This window comes from Pogona vitticeps, chromosome 15 (assembly GCF_051106095.1).
Source record: "Pogona vitticeps strain Pit_001003342236 chromosome 15, PviZW2.1, whole genome shotgun sequence".
Taxonomy (NCBI): domain Eukaryota; kingdom Metazoa; phylum Chordata; class Lepidosauria; order Squamata; family Agamidae; genus Pogona; species Pogona vitticeps.
The window spans coordinates 3,234,053-3,258,320 of record NC_135797.1 but is presented as its reverse complement, the minus strand read 5'-3'; the positions used below and the strand labels follow the sequence as shown (position 1 = coordinate 3,258,320).

General features: G+C 46.4%; 5 protein-coding genes across 5 annotated transcripts; all 5 read right to left on the bottom strand.

Moving 5' to 3' along the window:
* Positions 1-1,061: 1,061 nt before the first annotated feature.
* LOC110088454 (protein S100-A5) lies at positions 1,062-2,160 on the bottom strand. Its single transcript, XM_020810750.3, has 2 exons — positions 1,963-2,160; positions 1,062-1,252 (listed from the first exon to the last, which is right to left on the bottom strand). Exons 1-2 carry the CDS (start codon positions 2,098-2,100, stop codon positions 1,109-1,111), a joined length of 282 nt encoding a protein of 93 aa, XP_020666409.1. The 5' UTR covers positions 2,101-2,160; the 3' UTR covers positions 1,062-1,108.
* A 7,474-nt stretch (positions 2,161-9,634) lies between these two features.
* On the bottom strand, positions 9,635-14,889 carry LOC110088463 (protein S100-A4). The gene is made up of 3 exons (XM_078382230.1): positions 13,569-14,889; positions 11,555-11,710; positions 9,635-9,988 (listed from the first exon to the last, which is right to left on the bottom strand). Exons 2-3 carry the CDS (start codon positions 11,693-11,695, stop codon positions 9,824-9,826), a joined length of 306 nt encoding a protein of 101 aa, XP_078238356.1. The 5' UTR covers positions 11,696-11,710; positions 13,569-14,889; the 3' UTR covers positions 9,635-9,823.
* Positions 14,842-18,000, bottom strand: LOC140702863 (protein S100-A2-like). Its single transcript, XM_072984411.2, has 2 exons — positions 16,329-18,000; positions 14,842-15,129 (listed from the first exon to the last, which is right to left on the bottom strand). The coding sequence occupies exons 1-2, from the start codon at positions 16,473-16,475 to the stop codon at positions 14,842-14,844; spliced, it is 435 nt and encodes a 144-aa protein (XP_072840512.2). The 5' UTR covers positions 16,476-18,000.
* Positions 18,001-18,580: 580 nt separating this feature from the next.
* On the bottom strand, positions 18,581-22,097 carry LOC110088464 (protein S100-A2). Its single transcript, XM_020810762.3, has 3 exons — positions 20,550-22,097; positions 19,647-19,795; positions 18,581-18,838 (listed from the first exon to the last, which is right to left on the bottom strand). Exons 2-3 carry the CDS (start codon positions 19,785-19,787, stop codon positions 18,674-18,676), a joined length of 306 nt encoding a protein of 101 aa, XP_020666421.1. The 5' UTR covers positions 19,788-19,795; positions 20,550-22,097; the 3' UTR covers positions 18,581-18,673.
* Positions 22,098-22,291: 194 nt separating this feature from the next.
* LOC110088465 (protein S100-A4) lies at positions 22,292-24,268 on the bottom strand. The gene is made up of 3 exons (XM_020810763.3): positions 24,152-24,268; positions 23,126-23,280; positions 22,292-22,556 (listed from the first exon to the last, which is right to left on the bottom strand). Exons 2-3 carry the CDS (start codon positions 23,264-23,266, stop codon positions 22,392-22,394), a joined length of 306 nt encoding a protein of 101 aa, XP_020666422.1. The 5' UTR covers positions 23,267-23,280; positions 24,152-24,268; the 3' UTR covers positions 22,292-22,391.

Below are 24,268 nucleotides of genomic sequence, written 5' to 3'. Positions count from 1 at the left end.
CGTTTGAATTTTGGCCATCCCTTGGAAACACTTCCCTCTGGCCTTACAGCAGAGGAAATGTCGTGCCAAAACCCGCTGCACCAGTTCTGGTGAAAGAAAGAAAGAAAAGAGGAAAAAAAACTTTAATTTTCTGGAGTATTTCTCTCTGTTTCCTCCAGAACAGGCCGACCATCCAACCCTATTCTATACCGAAAATGCGGTCCACTCGACTACGGGATCAGCGACCATTTGGGAAAGGTCGCCTTTTCAGACTGCGTTTCCCGAACCTCTGACACGCCATCGTATTTTCAGCCCGCGGGCGTGTGCATTGTCGTACAGGGTCCACAAAGTCTGGCATCGAGGGAGGGGGGCTTATATATCCTTCTGGCTTTTGCTAATTTTGTGGTTAATGACGACTTTTGCCTTCTGATGGGGCCTTTCCTCAGAGGACGGGGGCCCAGGCTTCCCGACATGAGCTTCCAGGGAGACAGCGGAGTGGAGTGGTTACAGCTTTTCAGTACGACTGAAAGAAAGTAAATTTCTCATCGTCACAAGACTCTGCCGGATGAGTTTCGGCTTCGTCTCTCTTATCCCCTCCGTCCGCCTGACGTACTACCTCGCAGGGTTCTTGGGAAGATAAAGCGGAATATAAGTGTAATGAAACAGATGGGATCCCGGCACGCGATCTGGGTCGTTGTAGGCAGGCACACATACCAGAACAGTGTTTCCCTGGGAGGATAAATACCGATCCCGTGAAATTCAGTACATGCTAGCCTAGATCCTATATGGGTCACCCTTTGATCGCCGCCTCTCACGCCAAGCTTTTGTTGATCCACCCACAGCAGGGCTGAAACTAAACATTTGGGAGCTCAGCCCTAGTTTGGTAATCTTGGGTCACCCGAGATCAGCAGGAAGAGGACAGAGGGTTGGGGGGACAGAGGACTCGTGGCCTCCCCGTTTCCTCCCGTCTGAGTTTCCCCGCTGTCCCGGATCGGCCCCACACGGAGAGCCCGTGTTGTATGTCTTTGCCTGGAACGTTTGCACCCTCCGGATTTCACACACACAAAGAGAGTCAACTCGGAAACTGGAGAGAAAACTTTATTCTCAAGGTACAAGAAAGAATCTGGCCTTATTTTGCATCCTGCTGGAAAAAATCATTGTAGGTCATGCAGAGGGCAGAAAGGAATCCTGTGTACTCCTTGAAGTCTATCTCCTCGTCCTTATTCTTGTCCAGCGTCTCCATCAACTGGTTGATTCCCCCGGCCTTCATCTTCTGCAGGGGGGGGGGGGAAATGAAGAAAGACCACACTAAGAACCCACATACGAATGCTCTGAACCCTAAAGTGGGATGGGCGGATAGTCTGGAGACCTTTCTCCCTTTTTGCCTTTTCTAGATCTACGTGTAGATTGGGCTTCCTTCCTCTTCTTTCTTGAAATGGTGCACTTCTTTAATAGCAACCGCAGAAGCAGCAACAATAATAGTTGCGGATCTCAGAAATAACACCATTAGCTACCAAAAAGGGCAGGATGAGGAACAGCAGCCATACGGTGCTGATATTTAAGAAATACCTAGGTTTGGGGTTAAAGCTTGCATCTGTGGTATAATACCAGTCAATGTTTGTAGAATTTTGTTTCATTATGCCTGGTATTTTTTAAAAATAATCATCTCAGAACTGCGGAACTAGAAGGGACTGTATAGACCATCCGGCCTCTCAAAGTGGCCCGGTTGGGATTCAAACTCCCAACCTATATATAAAAATAAATGAATGGATAAATAAGTTTAGGGCTCTTTTTTCCTGCTCTATCCTCCTGTTTCCTTAATCAGTCAATAGCAGGTGTTCCCCAGCACCCTTTTATGAGTGTAAATAGGAAAGATCCTTCTCGAAAGGAAGTGGGAGAGACAGAGGGAGGGAGGGTTGTGGGAATCTGCTGTTGTGGCCACCGGATCCTCCCTGTGGCCACCGGATCCTGCCCAAAACTTGCCTCTCCCAAAGCCAGCTCATTCTTCACCAGTTCCTTCAATTCTCTCTTGCTGAGAGTAAATTTGTTCCCTTCTCTGCCCGAGTACTTGTGGAAAGTTAACACCAATGTGGCCAGGGCTTTCTCCAAAGGCGTCTCCATGGTGAAGAAGGACCACACAGAATCTGGTGGGAGAAAAACAAAAGAAAAATATTTCCCTTCCTGTTTTTTTTCCCCCCTGGAAAAAAATGGAAATTTTACATCTCTAGACAAAACTTAGATATTATAAAGTCTCAGATGTCTTTCGTTAAGGTTTTCATGTTATCTAGTTTGAAGACCGTGCCATAGACTTATTATTTATACTTGTAAAAGAACTTATTCCAAACTCCAATTTCTCCCCCAGATTTTCCAGAACCCTCCCTCCAAACAGCTTTGAAAAAAAAAAAACTGTTTATTTCCCAAATTTTCTGGTTTTTTCCCCCCCAGGTTGTCCGATATCTACTTATAATCAGTTGCTCTTCCCTGCTTCCAACCAGGTCTTGGAAGTAAGTGGATGCAAATAGTATTGCTTGTAATTAATGCTTTGTTGCAGAAAGCAAATTAATTACAAATAAGTTCCTTCGAATTACCAATAATTGCAACTAACTAGGGCAAAATTACATTATATTGCATGCAGTTGTGTTGTAATCTAAGTTGTGGGTTAGTGATGTAAATGCCTTTCTTGTGATCAACAAAGGCAGAATTGGCCACATTATAATTATGGCATAGCATAACAAGTCATGTATTAGTTAGACAGTAATGTTAGGAAAGCCGGAAGGCAGCAGGAAAAGAGGAAGAGCCGAGACGAGAGGGGCGGACTCTCTAAAGGATGCCACGACTTTTGAGTTTGCGAGAGCTGAGCTGGGCTGTGGAGGATGGGACATTTTGGAAAGCGAGCGCTCATTGGAGGCAACTTAATGGCACATAACAGTTGGTGTGTGTGGGGGGGGTTTAAAGTAAACCATTTAAGTAATTAACTACAGGTAATTAGCTCCAAAGCTTGGATAGATGCTGGGAACGATCATGTGGAGGAGTCAGGAGGGAGGAGAAGATGATATAAAAGCAAGCTTTGCCAGAAAAAGGGGAGAGGGGGAGGGAAAGAGGAGCAAAAAAATAAAATTAAAATCACATTGAAAGGAAGGGAAGATAATGGTGCAATTAAGAAGGGTGGAAATATGATGATAAGAGCCCCATTATTAAGGGTGTGGTGCTCGTGAGAACAGCCGGCTGCCCCTAGGTGAACACACACCTTGAAAACCTTTGAAAAATCCCCAGTATTTGTGATTATAATTTTCTGGACCTCCCGCTTGCAGTCAAAGACATGTGACTTGTTTCCGGACTCCGGGTCCCATTCAACCCCAGGATTCTGAGACTGGTAGTCTGAAGTCATCTTTTCAAGCTATAGGTGAGCGTCCGAGTGAGGGCCCTTGCCAGGGACGGTTGGCCGGCGTCGGCCATCCACCCTGGCCAGCAGAGCCGGCCGCCAGGGTGGATGGGTGTTGTAGTCCAACCACATCCGGAGGGCTGTGTGTGCCCTAGCTCAGAATGATGGGAGAGGTGAGTGGAGTATCCTAGCAGAGGCTGTGGCTAACCCTGGACGGGACTGCCTGGCGCTGCAAAATTCCGTTGCGGCAAAGCCCTTAACAGCACCATGTCCCAGATTAAAAATGAATAAAAATAACCGCAAATTTTTGATGCACCAAAATTTTCCCCCTTTCTCCTCAAGGAAACCGAGGCGGCTTGCAGGTTGCTAAATCGTTAAAAGCTAAATCATACATTATTGCAATATTTTTATTTTTAAAAATCCATGAAGCATTCAATAGATCTCAATGATATCTGTTATTGGTCTGCGTTTTTTTGATCGAGAGGATCTTTCCAAAGGGCCGCAAGGCCGATGTTTTAAAATATTGCAATTTTTACGCATGGATTTTAGGATCTCAGTTAAGATCCCTGGTGGGATCTCCTTTTCTCCCCCCTGCCCCAAAGGAATCTTGAACCCGAGGTCGACACATGGGCCTTTTAGAAGCAGAATCCAAGTTATGCAAATAAGTGAGCTCATCTGCATAATATATGCAGGTTGCAGAACTCACTTTCTGTTGCTGCAGAATGGGGCGTTTCTCCCCCATTTTAAAAATTTCCGGTTGTGTAAAAACAGCTTTGGATGGAGGCAAGTTGAGAAATCATGCTCAGAGAGGAGGATGAAGCATTAAAGGTGGGTTGTTGGCAGGCAGGAGATGCTCACCCTAACATCATCCTTCATCACCTTCAGAGGGTGCCATTTATACAGGGCGGGGCAGGATGGATGCAGATCAGGTGTGTGGACCGGAAGGCGGTGGGTGACCTACACCAGGACCTGTTTGCCCAGGCAAGGTAGGAAGATTGATGATTCACCTTTTAAGCTCAAAAATAAATGTAAACTTGATAAGGGATCTGTATAAATTGGCCTGGTGCCCAAACTCTTAGAGGTGGTGCCCTCCACTAACCGTGACCGAGGTGGGGCCAGGATCCCATTCAGAGCAATGGATCCTGTTCCCATGAGCTCACCCTGGCAAACAGAAGAGGGTGTGGTTGCTCGAGGTTGCCAACACCAGACCCAGAGAGGGCTCCTCTGCTTTTAAAGAACGGAAGAACGAGAAATATCCTGGGGGTTTTTTGTGTGTGTTTTTTTAAACGTTGCATTGGACTTGCCCGTGGGCTGGCGCAGAATTAAACCCTTTCTTTCTTTCTTTCTTTCTTTCTTTCTTTCTTTCTTTCTTTCTTTCTTTCTTTCTTTCTTTCTTTCTTTCTTTCTTTCTTTCTTTCTTTCTTTCTTTCTTTCTTTCTTTCTTTCTCTCAATAGATGAAGCACAGCTTTTAACCACAATATTTCGTGGAGTTAAAATAGAGAAGACTGTAGAATTCAGGTTGTAAAGTCCATTCGAGTAGGAACCTCTGACGTGATGATGGCGAATGGGCTGTTACCTCTGAACAGCTTCCCGGGCTGCTCCATAAAATCGTCAGGCCTAACCAAAGAGGCCTGTTTCCAATCACCGTTTTAAACGGGAACGATCCAGGCTTTGGCCACGGTTCAGAGGTTGTTGGGAAATGCGGATGCTGCTGATAGATGGCCCTTCCCAGCGGCTTGCCCTGTGCTTTCAGGGTAGACTGCTCCTGGCTCTGGAGGCTCGCCTAAGCTGTCACGGGCTCCTCCTTGCTTGTGAGCGTGTGGATATGAATAGGAATATGGGAAGGGTCCTAAAATAAACCAGCACCGGGCTATAAAGCTGACCTTTCCAATAAAAAGATATCGATAGAATAGAAAAGGAACTCACCGGGTGAAGAGGCAAACGATGTGCTTGAGAGACGCAGCAAGAAACCCTCTGGCTGTGTTGTGCGATTTCCTCTCCTATACACTTTAGGGCTCGACCCCCTGGAGATCGGGGTGAGCAGCAGAACTGGTGGTTGCCAGGATCCGTCCTAAGGGAACACGGCTCTGGTTGACGGTGGTTCTTGTCTGAAATGAGATTTTGTCTTTTTTTTTCCTATGAGTTCTGGAGATTTGCACCTTCGCCCAAAGGGTGGGCAAAAGTTTGGCTGGCAAATCAATGGCTGTTTATCCCATTTTTTTTCCTTTTGGACTCTCAGTTTGTACCTAAACAGGAGCGGCAGGATGCCCCCCCGTCCCTTTATTTAATCATGTATTTATTTCAATTTATTTAAACGATGCTGTCCAAAGAAGGAAGCTCGGGGTGTTTTTTTTTAAAAAGTAGGGTGGGTCCCATTCAGGCCTGGTGCTCAGAATCGATTTTGGGACTAGGAACTCCATAGCAACAAATATTCAGGATGATTTTTTTTTATTTTTGCTTTTGAAAGCTAATGTCATTTTTGCACCCAGTTTGATTTGGTGGGTCTTGGGGTTCAAATGAACACACACACCCCACACAAAGCTTGCTACTTACAGTCTTAGTTCCTACTTAGCTACTAGTTAGAAATTAGTTACTACTAGTTCCGAGAAAGAGTTACTTGTAATTAAAACCGTGTAGCAAAGTGATGCAGGACTTCACAAAGCAACAAGGGTAACAGGCCCTTGTAGCAATGTAACTGTAACTCGGTTTAGTTACTTTTAAAGTTTCTCTCTCTCTCTCTCTCTCTCTCTGTGTGTGTGTGTGTGTGTGTGTAAGGCCTTGCTTTTTTGCTTCCTTCCAGAGCCCAGAGATTTCTAGCATTCCCCTGTCGTTCTTGTTTTTTAAAAAAACTTTCTGAAAGTATCTCTTTTTTAAAAAGCGTATTTTGAATAACAAAGAAGAAAAATGTTACCTCGGAACCTTGTAAGTGTAACAGGTTAGACATGTTACTGTATCAACCAATAAATCAATATTATAATTAAGATTATATATTGCTTTGTATAGCTTTGCAAACATCAATGTAACTCGTTGTATTCTTTAAATAAGTTCTGAATAAGGAAAAACCTCACCCCTGTGCTAAACAAAGCATTAATTTTAAACTGTATCCATCTAGTCCTCCAAGTTCTTTATCTGATCTCTGTGTCTCCTTCCTGCACACTTCAATTTCTGTTTATTTTACTTTGGGTGATCAGCTGTAACAATCTGCCTTTTGCCTTCTCCCTTATGGGAGGAAGGAGACCAGCTTTCTGTGTTTTAAAATTCCTTGGTCTTTGTTCATCTTAGCTGGTCGTCGCCTCGATCTGGGAAATTCATACCATACTGCAATATAATTATACATTTTAAATACGTGTTGTTGTTTTTTAAAAAAGCTTGATTTAAGATCTAAGGTTGGAAGATGCTTTGCAGGGTTGCTGAGAATACATGGCACGGCTGAATATGCATTCGTGATGCGCTCATTAAATTTTCATTACCCGTCGCCCTTCCCTGTTTTAAGGAAGTTGCACGACTCCATCTTGATTCCGATCTTTTTATTGTGTGGCCAGATTTTCTCTGTTCCAGGGTTCGGTGCCGGCAAACTCCAGAAATTCTGTCTGGATCATTAAACTGCATCTCTCAGCCAGCTTGGTTTTTATGGGTTGTTGTGAATGTGGTTTTTCGTCGTGTTTTTTTTAGACCACGATTCTTACTTACTGGGTTGACTTTATCTGAGGACTCGGAGCTGGAAGGGATCATCATCCAGTCCAGCCCCTGCGAAGGAAGCCCAATGGGGGATTCGAACTCCCAACCAGATGCTATAGTGAGCTATCTGGGCGGATTCATCAACAATACTTTTAATAAAGCATCATATGAAATATATATATATTTCATTTTACATAGGAAAAAGGAAAGAGAATTGGATTTTGGACGGGTGACTTTTTGAAACTACAAACCCCATCGCCCCCAGCCCATACGGTGGAGGCTTATGGGAACCGTAGTCTCAAAAGTAAAAGGTTCAAAGTTTGGAAGGAAAAAAGAGGAACTGCTTCTGGTTTCAGGGGAGAGCCGGATCGGGGAGGGAAGCTGGAGATAAACAGGATGCAGGGGACCGGTGGGGAGCTGTTGCTTAGCAACCAGGTACCCCACCGAGGATGCAGCCATGGCAGGGGACGATGGGGAAGGCCCGTGCAAGGGAGGAGACTCTCGGAGGCTAATTTCCCTTTTTAATGTGAACGTTTTTGGTTCCATCCGCCTCTGAGCTTTCCGGCTGAGGGCCAGGGGAGGCGTCTCCCTCCGGACGAGGCCTGTTTTCTTGTTGGCTGGATAATAAGCCTCTTTGTTTGTACGCAGAGCGAAAACACGGCAACATGACGGCGGGAGGACGGAGGAGAGAGTGAGCTGGCGAGGTGCTTTGGATGGTCTTCGGATGAGGGACGGTGGCTTGTGATGGAATGGGGGCCTCCCTTAATCCTGGGAGAATGTGCAGAGTAACCCCTCCCAAAATATAATCTGAGGGTCTCGGGGAGAGAGAAGCAGAGAGGCATCCGTCCCACCGATCCTGGGTTCGAAGGATGCCGCTGAAAGCCCTATGTTCAGACACCCATTTTGGTGGAGGGATATTCATCTCTCCCGTCCTGCTGCCTCAGAGAAATTTCAGAGCACAGAAAAGGCTGTCTTTTTTTTTTTTTTTTTGAGAGGGGGGGAGATAACAAGACCCAGAATCCCCTAGGCTTTTTAAAAATCTTACTATTGATCGTCAAAGGATCTAAGAGTTGAGTGGACTCCTGTCTAGAAGGGCGGGCTATAAATCCAATAAATAAATAAATAAATAAATAAATAGATAGATAGATAGATAGATAGATAGATAGATAGATAGATAGATAGATAGATAGATAGATAGATAGATAAGAGTTGCCTTTGGACTCAAATGCCCCAAATCCCCACGCTGGATACTGGGAACGGTCAGCCCCGAGGCATTCCTCCTCCGCTTGAATAAAAAAGTTTTTTTTTTTGGCCCCACGTTCTGATCACGAGAGCGGGAGATGGAACCTCCTCGTTCAAGAGTAGTCCACCTGAGGGTGCCAAAGGAAATACGTGCAGGGTTTTAGCCAGGTGTGAAACAGCTCTGATCCCGGGCGTCTCCTTTTGGCGTGCTGTGGGTTGCGCTCATCCGGATTCACCCACACATACATGCCCCGGTTCAAAACTTTTGACACCCGTCAGCCGAGTGGAAGGACTTGTTGGTTGATCCTGGCTCCGTTTGACCTCCCTCCGTAAAAGAAAATGCATCTCAGATTGGTTAGGGATCAGCTCCGGGAAACGGTGGGCTGCTGAGCTTGTAGGGTGCAGGGTTAGGGTTAAGGGAAACAGGCGCAGAAATTCCCATAATCAGCAGAACATTTATCTCTGGACAGAAAATGCAGCTCTGACAGTTTCATTCAGCCTCCGTCAGTAGCAGAAGTCCCCGCTTGGCCTCATCCTATAGACAAGTCTCTGTCAGGGATTTTAAAATAAATTGCATGTGGAACTCTCTCTCTCTCTCTCTCTCTCTGTGTGTGTTTGTGTATACACAAGCAAGCAGCCATATTGGCTGCATTCCTGTTGCATCCTTACGCCTGCGTAATTTGAATCCACGCACGCCATTGTGACATTTGCACCGGGGCAGAGGGTTTATCCAGAAAGCCGTTTTGTGGCTGCAGTTGTGCAGTCAGTTGTGTGCAGGGTTGTGTAGTTGGATGCACAACTGAGGCATAACTTTACCCCACGTCCTGCAACAGGATTTCAGCCAGCCGGCAATAATGCAAATAATCCCGTTGACAACATACCAGGAGAAAGGTGGTATATAAAGATATACATTAAATAAGCTAATTAAGGGGGTTTTGTCAACATATCCTTGTATTTTTGCATTTTAATTTCAGCCGCTCTTGGCAATCTGTGAATCACGGCATCTAGATGGAGCCTCCCCTTTCAAGTGCAGTCTATCTTTGAGCAATTCTGTTATAGAAACGGGAGGTGCAGTTATTGAGGGAGGGAGAAATGTCTGCCTGTTTCGCTCTTTCTCCCCTTTTTTAATCCTTTAATTCTTCCCACCTCAAATCTGAAGACACTGGAGAATGTCGGTCGATACTTCAGGGAGGGAAAGACACACAAATTCAAAGCGAAGCACAAAGCTTTGCAAATACTATTTTTTTAAAAAATGGAAACTTTCTCCCCTGTCCTCTAGCTGTGAGCTAAAATCTGAATGCAAAACCATGCAAAGCCTCCAGCTCAGTGAGGTAATCGATGTAAACTACGGCTTTATTTGAACACAAACTTTATTTGATATGGTTTCGAGGGGATGGGGTGGAAAAAAAAAGATTACCGTAATAATTTCCATGCTCTGGCACTTAAAAGCGTTGCCGACCGAGTTTGTGAGGGGGAAAAGAGGCGGCTAACCGGCATGGCCTTAATTTTCCTCCCGCACAAACTTTTTTAAAAAAAAGTTTTCACTTGGTTCTTGGTGTTTTATCGGGGCAGCCGTGGAAAAAATCGTTGCACGCCATAGCGATGCAGGCGAGGAAAACGGCATATTCCTGGAAATCCACCTCATTGTCTTTGTTGACATCCAGGTTGCTCATAATCTTCTGGAAGGCGGCTTCGTCTTTCTTTTTCTGTGGGGGGGGGGAGATTAAATGTTAGTTCCCTTTGGCTTTATGGTTTACGTGTCCCTTGTAATTGTGTGTGTGTGTGGGTTTGTGTGTGTTTCTGTGTATTCCCAACAAAGCAGAATAATGCTTTGTGGATCTAAAGAAGCATAAAATCGGAAGGGACCCTAAAAGGCCATTTAGTCTCACCCCCTGCCACTCCATTGAATCAACTCTAGACCATCAAAACCTAGGCCACGTCTGCTCCTCAGATGTTCTCTGCTGGATGTGTCGGACTACAACTCCCAATATCCCCAGCCCACCAGGGCTGTACGCGGATGCCCCCGCCACACCCAGGGCAGGCTTTAAAAGAGATTCCACGCGACGGCGGAACTCACTGCTACAGGACGGATGGGACCAAGTTGCAATTTCATGAGACCACAAGGAGATGAGAAACATTACTTTTCTGGACGATCGCCCCCAAGCCCTCAGCAAAGGCTGGGGGGTGTTCGGGGAGTGTAACCTCGGAAGTACTTTTCCCAACGCCTAGGGAAAATGTGACTTTCAACAGTAATCCATTAAGGTGGGAGGAGGAACATAAGAAGCTGGCTTTCTGCGGCTCGGGCCGCGGAAATAAATAAACGTGCCTTGAGTTTTTATTTTTGGGCCTAAAGGGGGACCATCAGCTGCTTCGCGAACGGCTTCCTTAAAAATTAAGTTGGAAGTTTTCGGTTCTTTTGCCCCCCCCCCCCCCACGAGTCACGTCATGTGTATGTTTACGAGGCAGAACGCTTGGAGGAAAATGTGTATTCCATCTGGTTCCCGGATCTGTGTGTGTGGTCTACTCTCGGTTGTCGGGGAAGGAAAGGTGCCCGCAGGGTGTGGCGTGTGACTCGCATATGGGGGGGGAGAAAACCTCAGCTTCCGTCTAACTGGGCTTGAGGACATGTGGGTAGAAAGCAAAATCGAGGAAATGTCCCATAAAACCAGTTTTTTTGCAATGTAGATTTTAAACTCACGGCTGCTCATTTTGTCTATTTTATGACAATAATGTGCCTGGTTTATACACTTTATTTGATGGCCTTAATAATGCAACCGCCCTATGTGAGAGACGTGGAGAGAGAGGGAGAAGAGGGTGTCTATGTTTGAGAAGGGGCAATGATAAGAGAGAGAAAATAATATGGGAGAAAGAGAGTGGGAATAGAAGAAGGCGCCTGAAAAATAGAGAGAGAGGAAGGGGATGATCAGGATGAAGACCCAAAGAAAAAGAGAGAGATGGAAGGGAGTCAAAAGGAGAATGTGAGAAAAAGGGAAGAATTTCTTCTGCAAATAGTCAAGTTGCACCAAAAGATGAGCTAGTTTCTATTTTTTTTTTCAGAAGCTTTTGTGGGTCCCAGCCCACTTCTTTGGCTGAACAACTGTGTCTTTGGGGGGAGTGCAAAACTGCAGAGAGAGGAAGGGGGCTGCCCGAAAGGGAGAGAGAAATGGTGGTTTGGTGTGTGTGTGTGTGTGAGAGAGAGAAGTGCGGGGAGGAGTGTCAGGAAGTGTTTTGCGAGAGGCAAGTTAAGTCTAGTCTAGAGGCGTCTCACTTACGCCGATGAATCCGGGCAGTTCCTTCAAAAGAAGCTCCTTCATTTCGTTCTTGTTCAGACTGAACTTGTCGCCTTCTTTGCCGGAATAGTTGTGAAACGTCGCCACCATCACATCCAACGCCTTCTCCAAGGGGCTCGCCATTTCCGACCCGGAGAGCTGAGAGCGGCACAAGAGGGGTCGGGGAACGAGAGAGGGTCAGGATCTGTGCGGAAAAGGGCCGTACATATTTCCCATGTACATACTCCACTCTAGCAAAGGCAGGACAGACTCGATCGGAAAAGAAAGCAAGGCCAAGCATTGGGGGGGGGGGAAGCTTGGGCGTGGATAGGCAAGGAAGAGCCGTTAGCTTTGCCAAAGACCTGCCTCCCGGCGGAGAGGAGAACAGCCCGAATGGGTTTTCTTCCCACACCGCGGCCTCTGTTTTCTGGGTCCTCCTGGGAGATACTCCATTTTCTTCCAAATTTACCACAGTAAGGCAGAAACTTGCTGATCGTCACAAAGAGATCATCGTTTCTGGCAGACAACGGATGCAGTCCCATCTTTTCCTCAGTAAATCTGCTTATCTGTCTTGGATAGTCACTCTTTTCCCCAACCCTATGCTACAAATTAGCTAATTGTTGGGGAGCTCACCAAGATCCCAAAGAAAACAAAGTTAATTAATTAATTAATTATTGTGGAACTTTAGTTCTTTGGAAATTAAATTAATAATTAAAATAATCTCTCTGTCTCTCTCTCTCTCACACACACACACATACACACACACACGAAACCTCTTTTGGAAACATTCAGATGACACTGGGGAATAAAAAGGGGAGCTTGTGAAAGCAACCCACAGCCAGAGAGCTCGTGAATTGTTTTGGTGATATTTGAATTTTTTTAAAAAAATTAAATTATTTCCCTGTTGGCAGGCCATTGGGCCAGCTTGGCAAGGAAGAAGAAATAGAAGAGAGCGGGGGGGGGGGGAACACGGAAGAAGAAATTCTGAGTCACACAGTTCCTCTTTGAGGGCGTGCTCGGTGCCAAAGGCGGAGGGGGAAAACTGTGTTGCGTAGAAAGCCCTTCTTCTCTCTAGTTTTTTCTAAGCCAGGCTGTTTCTGTTCAAGACATAACTGTCTTTCCGTGTTTAAATACAGAGGACATCGTCTGAGCCCCCCCCCCACAGACCCAAGGAAGTGGAACGGGACCCATGAAAGCCCTCACCTAAAGAAACTTATTGGTTTTTATGTTGGCACCGATTTTACCCCTTGCTCCTCTTTGGGTGTGGGTGTGTGTCTCTCTCTCTCTCACACACACACACACAACTTTCATTTTGTCCACACGGTGTTGTGCGTTTCTCTAAAGAGGGGTCTGGCCCCTTAGGAGCTTCTTGGGGCTAAAGCAAGGTTGTTTTTTTTTTTTAACCACTTTAAAAGACTCACACGCCGTAATTCTTACTCTCTTTATTGCCGTTTCAAATAAAGGGGGGTGAGGCATGTCCCGAACTGCTTTTTGTATCATCCCTCCACCATCCATCCATCCACATACATTTTGAAAACTGCTCCCCCCCCCAAAAAAAATTACATTTTGCAGGCAGAATTCAAAATTATGTACATTTTGGGTTTTTTTTTCTCCCCCCTAGAATTCTCCTTGGCAAAAAGCCAGAGATGAACTGAGCGTGTCTCTCTCTTTCTCTCTCTCTCTCTCTCTCTCTGTCTTACCATGGCCAGCATTTAGGAAGGCGACTATTCCCTGCTTGGAAGAAGCCTAGCCCCATTCTTGGCCAGAGAAAGGATGATGGAAAAGCAAACCCGGGGATGGAAGGAAGCCCCTGATGGATGCATAAGGAGAACCAAGGGGCAGGATCCTGTCCGATGACCCTGGCTATCCCGCTCTGCTCAACTGCCAAACCAAGACCCACTTCTGTCCTTGTTGGGTCCAAACAGTTTCCCCTAGCAAAGGTCCAGCCGGGGTTACTTTCGATTGACTTCTGTCTTTAAAAAAAGAACCGGGCAGAGACATAACAAAATAGACTTACCCAACAGGAAACCCGCAGAGGAGAATAAAGGGCAGACAGAGAGGATGATTATGCCTGGAGCCTCTGCAAATCTGGGCTTTTATTTGGGACGTTCCAAGGGTACACCCTCCCGGGCAGAATAGAAACAGGCCAATTGGATCTCGGGTTTTTGGTTGTGGTGTTTTTTTTTGCAAATCTTGGGTGGGGCAGAGACTCCTGTTATAGGCTTCCTCTAGGCTGATTCTTTCCAGCTGTGCGGCAGATGTGCCAGCTGTGGCCAGAGGGTGGAGATGAAAGACAGACGAAGCAAAGGCCAAAGCTGGCACCAGATGGCGCAGAGATGTATCGGGGAGGGCAGGTGGTTCTGCAAAATGGTGCAGGGCCAAACTTCACATTATAGACAGTACATCGTTAGGAGAAGGAATTCCTTAAGAGCTGAAAGCATCTGATTGTCCCATAGAAGCTTTGCACATTTTCTGTAGTCGGTAAGTTGTCTGAGCTTTGTTTTGAGATGGGCGAGGGCAGGATTTCTTTGGAAAGTCAAGTCTCTCGGACCGCAATAGAAGTCAGCATCTCATGCCCAAGTCTTACCCATGTTTTGCTGAAGATTTCCCTTCACAGACCGTAGTGATGGGGTCTGTGGATTTCACTATGTTGAAAGTGAGCCAGAGTTCACAGAGTAAAAGCCTGGTTGCAGGAATAATAAAATCATCCTTTGCTAGCAAATCTTCATGTCTTGAGAATCATGACTGCCAAAGCTGTGCTCAGCTCTGGATGATCGACCACAAGACAGAACAAGTGCCTGCTGTCATAATCAGATGCTTTCAGCCATTCAGGAATTTTCCCTTTCAATAATGGGTGATCTGTAAGGTATAGTTCGACCCTGTGTACCCTGTTAAATAAGGATGGTTGAGCATGTGTAAAATGGAATGAAGGCCAGGTAAGAAGTAGTTTTTGCTGCATTACTTTTAAGTAGTTACTTTCAGGATCTGGATTGAATAGTGGAATGTTCACTTTGACACACACACACACACGTGGCCTTTTTTGTGAATACTTTTTGGTTGGTAAGAGTCTTGCGGGAAACAGCACAATAGACAACAATTCGGAAGCACATCCCCCATTAACCCCCTTGAAATTAGGAATATCTCATGGACTGATATAGAGGGGTACCCCAAATTTCCCAGGGAGGGAACCACAATCTCTTGAAGGCACAGAGTCGGGCGTTACATATCCTTGGATCCCAGGAGTTCGTTCAAAGGACAACCCACAGAGGTAGCGTGGAAGATTTCTTTCCTCACAGGCTTTCGTCCTTCTCTTTCTCGGCCGCATCCAAATCCTCTGACTCGCCCTCCCTGCTCTCGGGCCTCACTTCTGAGCACACCCCAGCCCCCTGGGGGTCTCGGGCCCCGTCTCGGTCGGCCGTCACTCGTGGCTGGACCGCAGGGCTTTCGTTGAAGAAGTCGTGGAAGAAGGTGCAGGCTGAGGTCACAAAACGGATGTACTCCTCGAAGTCCACACGATGGTCCTGGTTCTCGTCCAGCAGCACCAAGAGCTCATCGAGAGCCCTGTCTTTGATTTCCAACTAGGAGCAGAAAGCAGAGGGAAAGAGAGCGATCCGGGATTTAGCGTAGCATCCCCACACCATTCAGGATCACAGGCCTGAAACCCCACCAGCCCCAAATCAGGGGAGACATTCATGTTTCACAAGATAACTTCCATATTTTCTTAATTTGACATTAAAATGTTGGAGTTTTTGCAACCTCGCAGATTGCCTTTAGTAGGTTTGGTTGGGAGGAACCTTTCTGGGCTAGGGTGACGGTCAATCACAAAGAGTACTAACCAATCATTCCTTCCCCATCTATGATTTCAACGAAAGGCCCGCCTCTTTGCTAAGAGCTTTTTCCTCCCTCCCTTGTGTCTGTTGAGGAGTCAATAAGACTGTTGAGGCCCTGCTGTTGTAATCAGTCGTGTTTGTCCGTTTCGCTGTTCAATTGTAAGTCATTGAACCTTTTATTATTCTTTCTCTTACTTGTGGTCTCAGAGTGAGTTCCTGAGAGTGTAAGTGGCCGTCGATGAGAAATGGGGGGTGGACTACTCCGAGGAACCTGAATCTAATTTTGCTATGGGAATCCCTCAGCTAGAGGAACTGAACCAGCAATTCAAAACCCCACGACATAAAAGGCTGCATTTTAGATGTGGAGGGAGGTTTTTTTAAAAATGGAAACTCAGCATTTATAAATTGAAGTTCCAGGTGCAGAGATAAGCCTGGAGCTAAATTACAAAGTAATTATGCACATATATATTTACTACAGCATCTGTTTCCCATTTTCCCCTCGAGGAAGTCGAATACTTGTGTTCCCTCTTCATTTTCTTCCAAACAACCCTGTGAGGCGGGCCGGGCCCGGAAGGATTACAGCGATGAGCCGGAGGTCACCCACACCCCCAATGATATTTTCGTGGGATGGTGAACCTGGCAGACCCGCTAATCCTGACTACGGTCCGCATCCGGCCGAATTCGACCTTGTTGGACTCAAGGTGCACAGGACCCTACGGAGATGTCAGAGGAAGGCTGGACCCTCCATCCAGACGGAGATTACGACCCATTTGCCAATTTTGGAGTTTATTGCACGGGTGTTTAGCACCCCTCATCGGGCCCTGTTCAAAATGTTCGTGTCGCCTTCGAATGTGTCCGCCCCGCATTTCTAACTCCCTTAAGTCCCACCAAGGTCCTGACCTTGCTATATATTTTTTTTGGGGGGGGGGGGAGGCCGAAATGCTTACAAGTTGGAGGCTGGGGAGTTCGTTCTCCAAAAGCGCCTTCATCCCCCCCAGACTGAGCGTGTTTCTGGTGCCTTCTTCCCGGCAGTAACGTTGGAAGGTGCACGCCAGCACTCCGAGGGCCTTCCCGAGAGAATGAAGGTCCTCCATTGCGGGTTCAGTGCAGAAACGGCGCTGCGAGAAAAGGAGCGAAATATATATATATCAGTTGTTCCCTAACGGGCGACCACTTGGAGCTGCCGGACGACACACCCCATCACCCTTAGCCACTGCGGCTGTCTGGGCTCGGGGTCCGATAGACCTCGAGGACGACAGGGTGGAAAAGAAATTACCCAACAGCTTCCAACTTTACTATGATCCTAAAAACGAGTGATATTAGCAGCTCGGTTCTTTCAAACTAAACCTTGTGGCTTCCTTTAGAGAGTCCATCCATCTTGTATTGGGTCTTCCTCTTTTCCTGCTGCCTTCCCCCTTCTCCTAGCGTGATGGTCTTTTCCAGACAATCCTGCCTTCTCAGGATGAGGCCAAAGTAGAGCAGCCTCAGCTTCAACGTTTTCGCCTCTGGAGACGGTTAAGGCTTGATTTTGATCGAGCGCCCCCCCCCTTGTTCGTCTTTCTAGCCCCCCACTAGAGTCCTAAATCTCTTCCCCGACACTCAAATGAATCGCCTTTCCTTCATCCCATACTTCTTTCCCCCAGTATACATTCCTGAAAGCAAGGCATAAATAAAACACGAGAAAATAACTCGAAACTACAGCATCTCCAAACCCAGACGCCCGCCATGCGAGAACACCACGCTTTGGAAACACAATCCAGATTCACTCCGCTCAGCTATAAAACCAAGAAAATCCCTTTCTGATGCACAAGGTAGGAGAAGCCCCATTAAAAAAAACTCACAGAAAAGACACCTGCCGTTCTTCTTCCCCTGGACGATTATGAAACGTACAAACCAAGATCTCCCGGGGATCATGAAAAGGGAGGTTGGATCCACCGAGAAGATCGGAGACTTGAATGTAAAAAGTTCTGATTTCTCCCAAAGCAATCTTGGAAATGTCTCCTCGCACACTCCCTACCTGACAGGTTCTCCTCCTCGCCAGGAAGACAGGCAAATGGATGGGATCCACCCTGTCGTGCCATCACGCCCGATCCCAACCCACACCCACTGTTGCTCCAGAGGGAGAACCTCTTTGCTTGCACCCTGAAAGGGCAAGCCTTACGCTTGGGTTTATTCCCCCCCCCCCCCCAGTTTTACAACGTTGACGGATAGGACATCATCATCATAGAACTGAAGACCTGGAAAGGACCCTCTGGGTCATCCAGTCCAGACCCTGTCAAGGAGGCCCATGGGGGATTCGAACTCCCAACCTCATTAAACCCCCGAGCTAGATCCTTTTCTGCTTATTCTTGATTTCCCACTACTGATCTTCTGCTCTGGTGGCTTTTAGGAGGTACAGAAACTTTTGCCCCGATGTAAACATTTTTTGCAAGTATGCCAGGTCTGTGGTATCAGCTGCAGGTGAGTTCCCGGTGGATGCTGAAAAAGGTGGACGTATGGAACAATATACATGACATGGTCTCCTGCTCTCTCTAGTGGCCAATTCTGGTAAATGCACCCTGTATTTCTGGGGTTTTTCATTTCCTGTGTTCAGGCAGCGGATAAGCGAATCAGCGGATAGCTGGTTCACTGTAGCTAATCCTTCTATAATGCTTCTTTCGGAGGGGTAAAGGACATATTTACCTTTGGCAAAATGTTATATAGTGGCTGTGATCCCAGAACATGGAAGTCTCTGGACAGCAAAGATAACCATCATCGTGGCAGTTGGAGGGGACTTGAGAAAATTCCCAACACATGAATGTTGACTCTGATTTCATGGGAAGGACGCATCTGTTCTGGGTTTTGCTCCGAACTTTACAGAAACTCTCCCAGTGGCTGACTCCGCAACGGAAGCCACAGCCTGGAGTTGGAAAGAGCGCTAAGGATGGGACCTCTCGGAAGACCTTCAAAACAGGGCCCCCATCCTGCAGAAGTGACTGGATGGTGTGTCACCAACAACATCCGTGTTGCGGAACCCTATTCCCCCCCTTAAAAATTAGCTTCAGAACCTTGGATAGCGCCTTTAAAGTTCAGACTAAAATCCGGTGCGCACTCTAGCAAAATAGGACCCGCCTGTGGAAACCCAGCTAATCCTGAGGTTGCACATCAGTGCAATTTTGCTTCCAGCCGGACATCTTGCATTGATCGGTACATCGAGAAGTTTCTTTTGAACATCTTTATTACGGTACAGCTCATGCCACCTGGGAGACAGATGTTGCAGCTAAAGAAGTCCCCCCCCCCGGAAACGATGGCTTCATCTTTTGCGGTTGCTCTCGTCAGCGCACTCCAGAAAGTACTCATTACAAAGCGAAGCCGCCAGCGCTACGAAGACCGCGTACTCCTGGAAATCCAGCTGTTCGTCCCGGTTGCGATCGAGTTTCTCCATCAGGTTCTCCAACCCGGCCTCATCAACCTTTCCCTAGAAGGAGAAGCCGCATCCAAAGCTCAAAGAAAGCAGAATATAGGGTATGTGACGGTGGTTTAAACTGTGGTCCGATGCAAGATTTGATCCACGTTCTATCGGCATTTGCAGTCAAGATGCTAGAAATAATCCCTCCTGTATTCTAGATCTGCATCATGCTATTCCAAATTAATAAAAAAAAATAAAATTGTGTGCCATTGAGTCAATTCTGACTTAAGGCAACCCCTTTTCAGTGTTTTTAGGTAGAAAATACTCAAGAAGTGTTTTATCATTCCCTTCTTCCGGGGGTGCTGTGGGAGTGTGCAGCTGGCCTAAGGGCAACGGGCTGGCTTTTCTGGGGAACTGAACTTTCAGCTTCTGGGTCCGCAGCCAGAAATCTATTTCACGAAAACATCCAGGTTACGGAGGAATGGATAACATCACAGATCAGGGATGAGATAATGCGTTCCACCCTCTCCCTTTAAATCAGACATGGGAATTTCCAGCCCTTCAGGGTATCCACAAACCCACAAAGTTTTTTGGGGGGAGAACCAACCCTTCCCTATATTGTAAAAATGTTTCTTAATTATTTTTTTAGGGATGCAAAGGGACATTAAAAAAAAGATCAAATAAGCGGACCGAGCTGCAAATTAGAAAAGATTATGAGCAGATCCCGGAAGAGTCACTGGCATTGTCCAATCTGAACTGCACAGGGAAACTCAGAAATGGTGACTGCTTAGCTCCTGAAGGCAACATTGAATTTTTTTTATCATACCTACATAAGTCCACTTGGAATTTAAGGAAATGTTCAATAGCTCAGCCTCACCCTGACAAAGATGGGCAGCTCGTTGAGGATCAGCTCCTTCATCTCGGCTTTGTTCAGCTTGTATTTGTCGCCTTCCCGGCAGGAATATTTGTGAAATGTGTCGATCATCACCCCGAGAGCTTCTTCGAGAGGGGTATCCATCTTGGTGCCTGGGAAATGCAGAGTTCGGAAGAGTGGGATTAGAATTTGGCTTTAAGGATGGGATTTTCTTTAATTATCTGGACTACAAAGCCCATAATTCCCCACTCTTGGGCGCTCTACCTGACAGACGGATAATGTACAGACACCTACATTTGGCTCACCTGGGAGAAAAGGCCTAAACCAGAAGGTGTTGAGGCTCAGCTAGGCCTAGCTGTGACAAGCTTCCTGTCCAGAAAGGAAGTTCCCGGGTTGTACCAGGGCAGGAACAGGAAGTTGGTGTGGAGCTAGGCCTAGCTCAGCCTCAAAGCCTTCCAGCTGAGGCCTTGTCTTCCAGGCGAACTGTGTGTCAATCAGGCAGAATTCCCAGAGTGGAGAATTTTGGGATTTGTAGTTCAGAGTTTCCCAAAATCTCATCCTTCATTGGCTTTCAAGGCCGGTGCAAAGTCACACCGGCTATTGGCACCCCATACATTTCTTTCTGTTCTGCCTGAAATCAAACAACTGTCTTGCAGCTAGTCCATCATCCTCTCCTCAAAATGACCTTCTTAACCACATCCCCCTCTCGGTGCCAAAAGCCAGGACCGGCCTGATCACAAGGCTGAGGGAAGCAGCCACCTTAATGATGCTCATCCAGGTCACCACCTGGAGAACCGGATTCGAATCTCTGCATGCTTCCAACAGAAGACACATCTGTGTGCTTTTTGAAAGATGTGTTCAGATTACCCTAAAAACAGAGGAGAAAAGAGAAGCGAAATGACTCACCTGGACAAAGGAGAGAAAGCCAGGGATACGCGGAGAGGAGCAGGGTGCGTGAGAAACACAATGAAATGTCTGGCTTGTGGGTCTAGCCGCCTGCTCCGTTGCGGCGCCTCGGCTTCAAATAGATACCTGCTTTTCCAGCTCAGCTATTAATTTTAACTCTTTGGCTCTCAGCCATTCCCTTGCTTCCAGCTGGGCTCAAGTTCGAGCATCGCCCGGTGCGCATGCATCCAGAGGACATAGAGGCAGGAAATGGGAATCCTTTAAGAAGACAAAACCCACCGGGGAGGGATTTTCATCTAAAGTGAAAAATCTAATGTAAATGGGGTTTCCCCTCTCTCTTGTGAATGCGCCGAACGACGTACTTCGCAGTACGTTGCTGGTGTAAACATGGCTCTCGAGTCCGTTCTTGTTCTCGAGAATGGATGGTTGAGCATTTCCTTTCAGCTTGCTTCTCAAACGGCTGCGCCAAAATTTAAACAGTTCATCCTTTTCATGGAGGAAAAAAAACTTGAGAGTCAAGTGACGCCGGTGTGACTGAAATGGAAATCGGCAAATCCATCTGTTGAGACTCAGAATTGTGTATGTCTGATGCTTTGACATCCCAGTCTATTTCAGCCACCTTATTGCTGATTTAGGGTCACCATGTCTTCTTATCCCCTCTCCCTCCTCTCTGTTTTATTTAATACCCAATATATAATAAGTAGTATATAATAATAAATGACTACATTCATAATACTAGAAAAATACATCAGGGTGTATTTTTATCCCCTGACTCACCTACATGCAATTTTTATGAAAACATCATCCAGAAGTTGCTCAACAACCATCATCCCCATGCCTTTGCTGAAAAAGAAACCGCCCTTCCAATCGGATTTACCTAGAGGGGAGACCTTAAGCTGATGTGTTGGAGCCTGCCCGGCAGATGGCCGACACACCTAACTATTTGAAATTCTGCCTCTTAATTCCTTGGTATCTCTCTCTCTCTCGGAAGAAAAATGCTCATTTTTTCCAAAGCATCTCCTTTATGCTCAGGGTTAGAACCAGCTTTAATAACCAGCCTCAGAGTCTAGACTTAAAGCCGTCAACCAACACTTGAAGGTCGCTTCATCTGTGGTCCAAACAGGTCTACCACCTCATTCTCCATCCCATAATTCCAGTTTTGAGGAGTCCAGGAGAAGGCCGGAAATGGATTCTCAGCCCATCGTCAGGGTCTTTTGAAGCCATGATTGGGATAACGAGACAGATTCATTTAGGTCTGATTCAGACATGGGTTAGGGGATATGTGGCCTTTGGGATATTTGGGATTACAAAGCCCAGAATCCCAAGATGGAGATTCTCAGAGTCAACATCTAGAACCTGTTGAGGGCTAGAGGCTCAACAATTGTGTTTAAGATTTCAGATTTAATAGACTCACAGTGAGATCTTTGAACCAGTGCTGTGTGTTGGCTGGGGATTATGGGCATTGTAGTCAGAAAAGAACATTAGCAAGCGCTGGTGCTGAAAGGAAGGTGGCGTGCCACAGCAACCTCCCACAAGGAGTGGCAGAGCCCCTGTTGAAGTCCTCTGTATTTGGGCTTCTTTATGAACCTTTGCAAAATCACTCTGTTGTGTTGCTTTAATATCGCTCGGATATGTCTTGTTTCTTAAATATTTATGGCCTGGTTTTCTGTGCGTAGCAGAGTTCTTGCTTTCTCCCTCTCTCAAATTGCCCTCGCAAACCCAAGAAGAGGAGACAGAAAGGCTAGGGTTAATACAAAGAATATTTTATTCTATTCGTAGTATTAGTATTACTTTCCGAATTGAAATCGGACACTCATTGGCGAGTGTTTGACCCATCAGGATTTATTTCTTAGGGAGCGGAGGTTTGGGGCAGCCGCGGAAGAACTCGTCAAAGCCCATGGACACGCAAGCCAGGAAGCAGGAGAACTCCTGAAAATCCACTTCGTTATCTTTATTGTGATCCAGATCACTCATGATCTTCTGGAATTCTGTAGGATCCATTTGTTTCTGGCAGCATTAAAGAAAAAAAGAAGTCAAGGAGCATCTCAACCTGGGCGCAACTTTTAAGCAGTGTGAGCTGCTTTCCCCCACTTTGCCTTCCTCCTCCCAGTTTTCCTTTGGTGGTGCATCTTTTAGGTTTTTACACCTCTGAATACGGGCGCCTACGGTGATGGTTTGAAAAGCTGTATGTAGATGACGGGACAGTACAATCCACCTTAAGGGAAGTTTGTAATTTTTAAACAAGACATGGCAAGACAAAATGATCAATTCAACCAGTTAAATAAACATTGCGCTTGAATGTTAAGGCCATGTCGAACTGATGGATTCAAATGATAAGGAAGCAGGACAGACATTTTTAAAACCACTAATTGCTTATTTAAAATCTTTTTCCAAGCCAGTTGTGGCAGACGCTGTCAAGATACTAAGATTGTGGGCAAGGGCTGGAGCGACAGAAAAATGAGATTTGAGTCTGTCTCATCAATGCAGCACCAGCCAAATCACAATCTTTGTGTTAGCAGATTAATGTAATGATCTTTCCACCGAACGGCGGTCTCTAGCTGCGGAGGCGGACTTACGCTCTTGAATCCGGGCAGCTCATTCATCAGGAGATCCCTCAGTTCCGCTTTGTTCAGTTTGTACTTATTGCCTTCTTTCCCGGAATACTTATGGAAAGTGATGACGATGGTGGCGAGGGCTTTTTCCAGAGGAGTCGTCATGGCTGCGAACCAAACTAAAATAGAAAAGACAACCATCTCGTCAACAAGGGAGGAGAAGCAGAACCAGGTTGGAGGATAAAGTATTCCGTTTCTGAGTTTTGGCCAGCCGGGCAACCCGGCCGTCTTCTAGAAAATTCCATTCCACCCTACTTCCCAGCACCATCTCCGGTTTCTGTGTCCCACCAAGCATTCCCGAACTTCATTGGAGCATTTCTCGATCTCTCCCTTAATCTTCTCCACTAAAGTTAAGAAGATTTTCAAGACCCATGGGGCTCCATGAACTAATTTCATTGTGTTTGGGGGCCATTGGTCCTAGCGGAAAGGATCCTCCTTCCAAACCTTCCCCTCCAATCTTCTGCTACACCTCTCTCATTTTTTAAACTAGAGAGGACCATGATTAAGAAGGATACCTCTGTATTCATGCTTTATGACTAGTATGAAGCATTAGGTACTCCACCATTGTGACCAGTAAGTTGCATCTCTTCCGCAGAAGAAATGGGCACAAGATCAATTTGTGACATTTCCTTCAAAGGTTCTGACCTCCTTCCTAGCTTTCCATTTTTGGTCACACCAGTGGAAACCTCTTCTCCCCACCCCGAGAATCTGATCCAGTAAAGAAAAAAACTCACCCATCTGTCTAGAGGTTCTCCCAGAAAAGACCCTAAGAAGATCCCTCTTGATGTTCTCAAGAACTTTGCAAGGAAAAATTTGGGCAGCTGGTTTTCAAGAATCTTAGAAGCACAGACTTGTGGAGTTGGAAGGGGCCTCCAAGGCCATCGCGTCCAACTTCCCGCTCAAGGCAGGAACCCAAATCAAAGCAGAACCGAGGGCGGTCCAGTTTTCTCTTGAAGAAGGACGTTCAAGAGAGAAATAGAAAGCACTTACCGTTCAGAAAGATAAGCGGAATTCCAAATCTGAAGCAGACCGAGAGTCCTCCTACGGCTTGACCCGTAGTGGCTCTTATATACTTCTCAAAGTCCAGCCTCTGAGGTGCCACCTCCC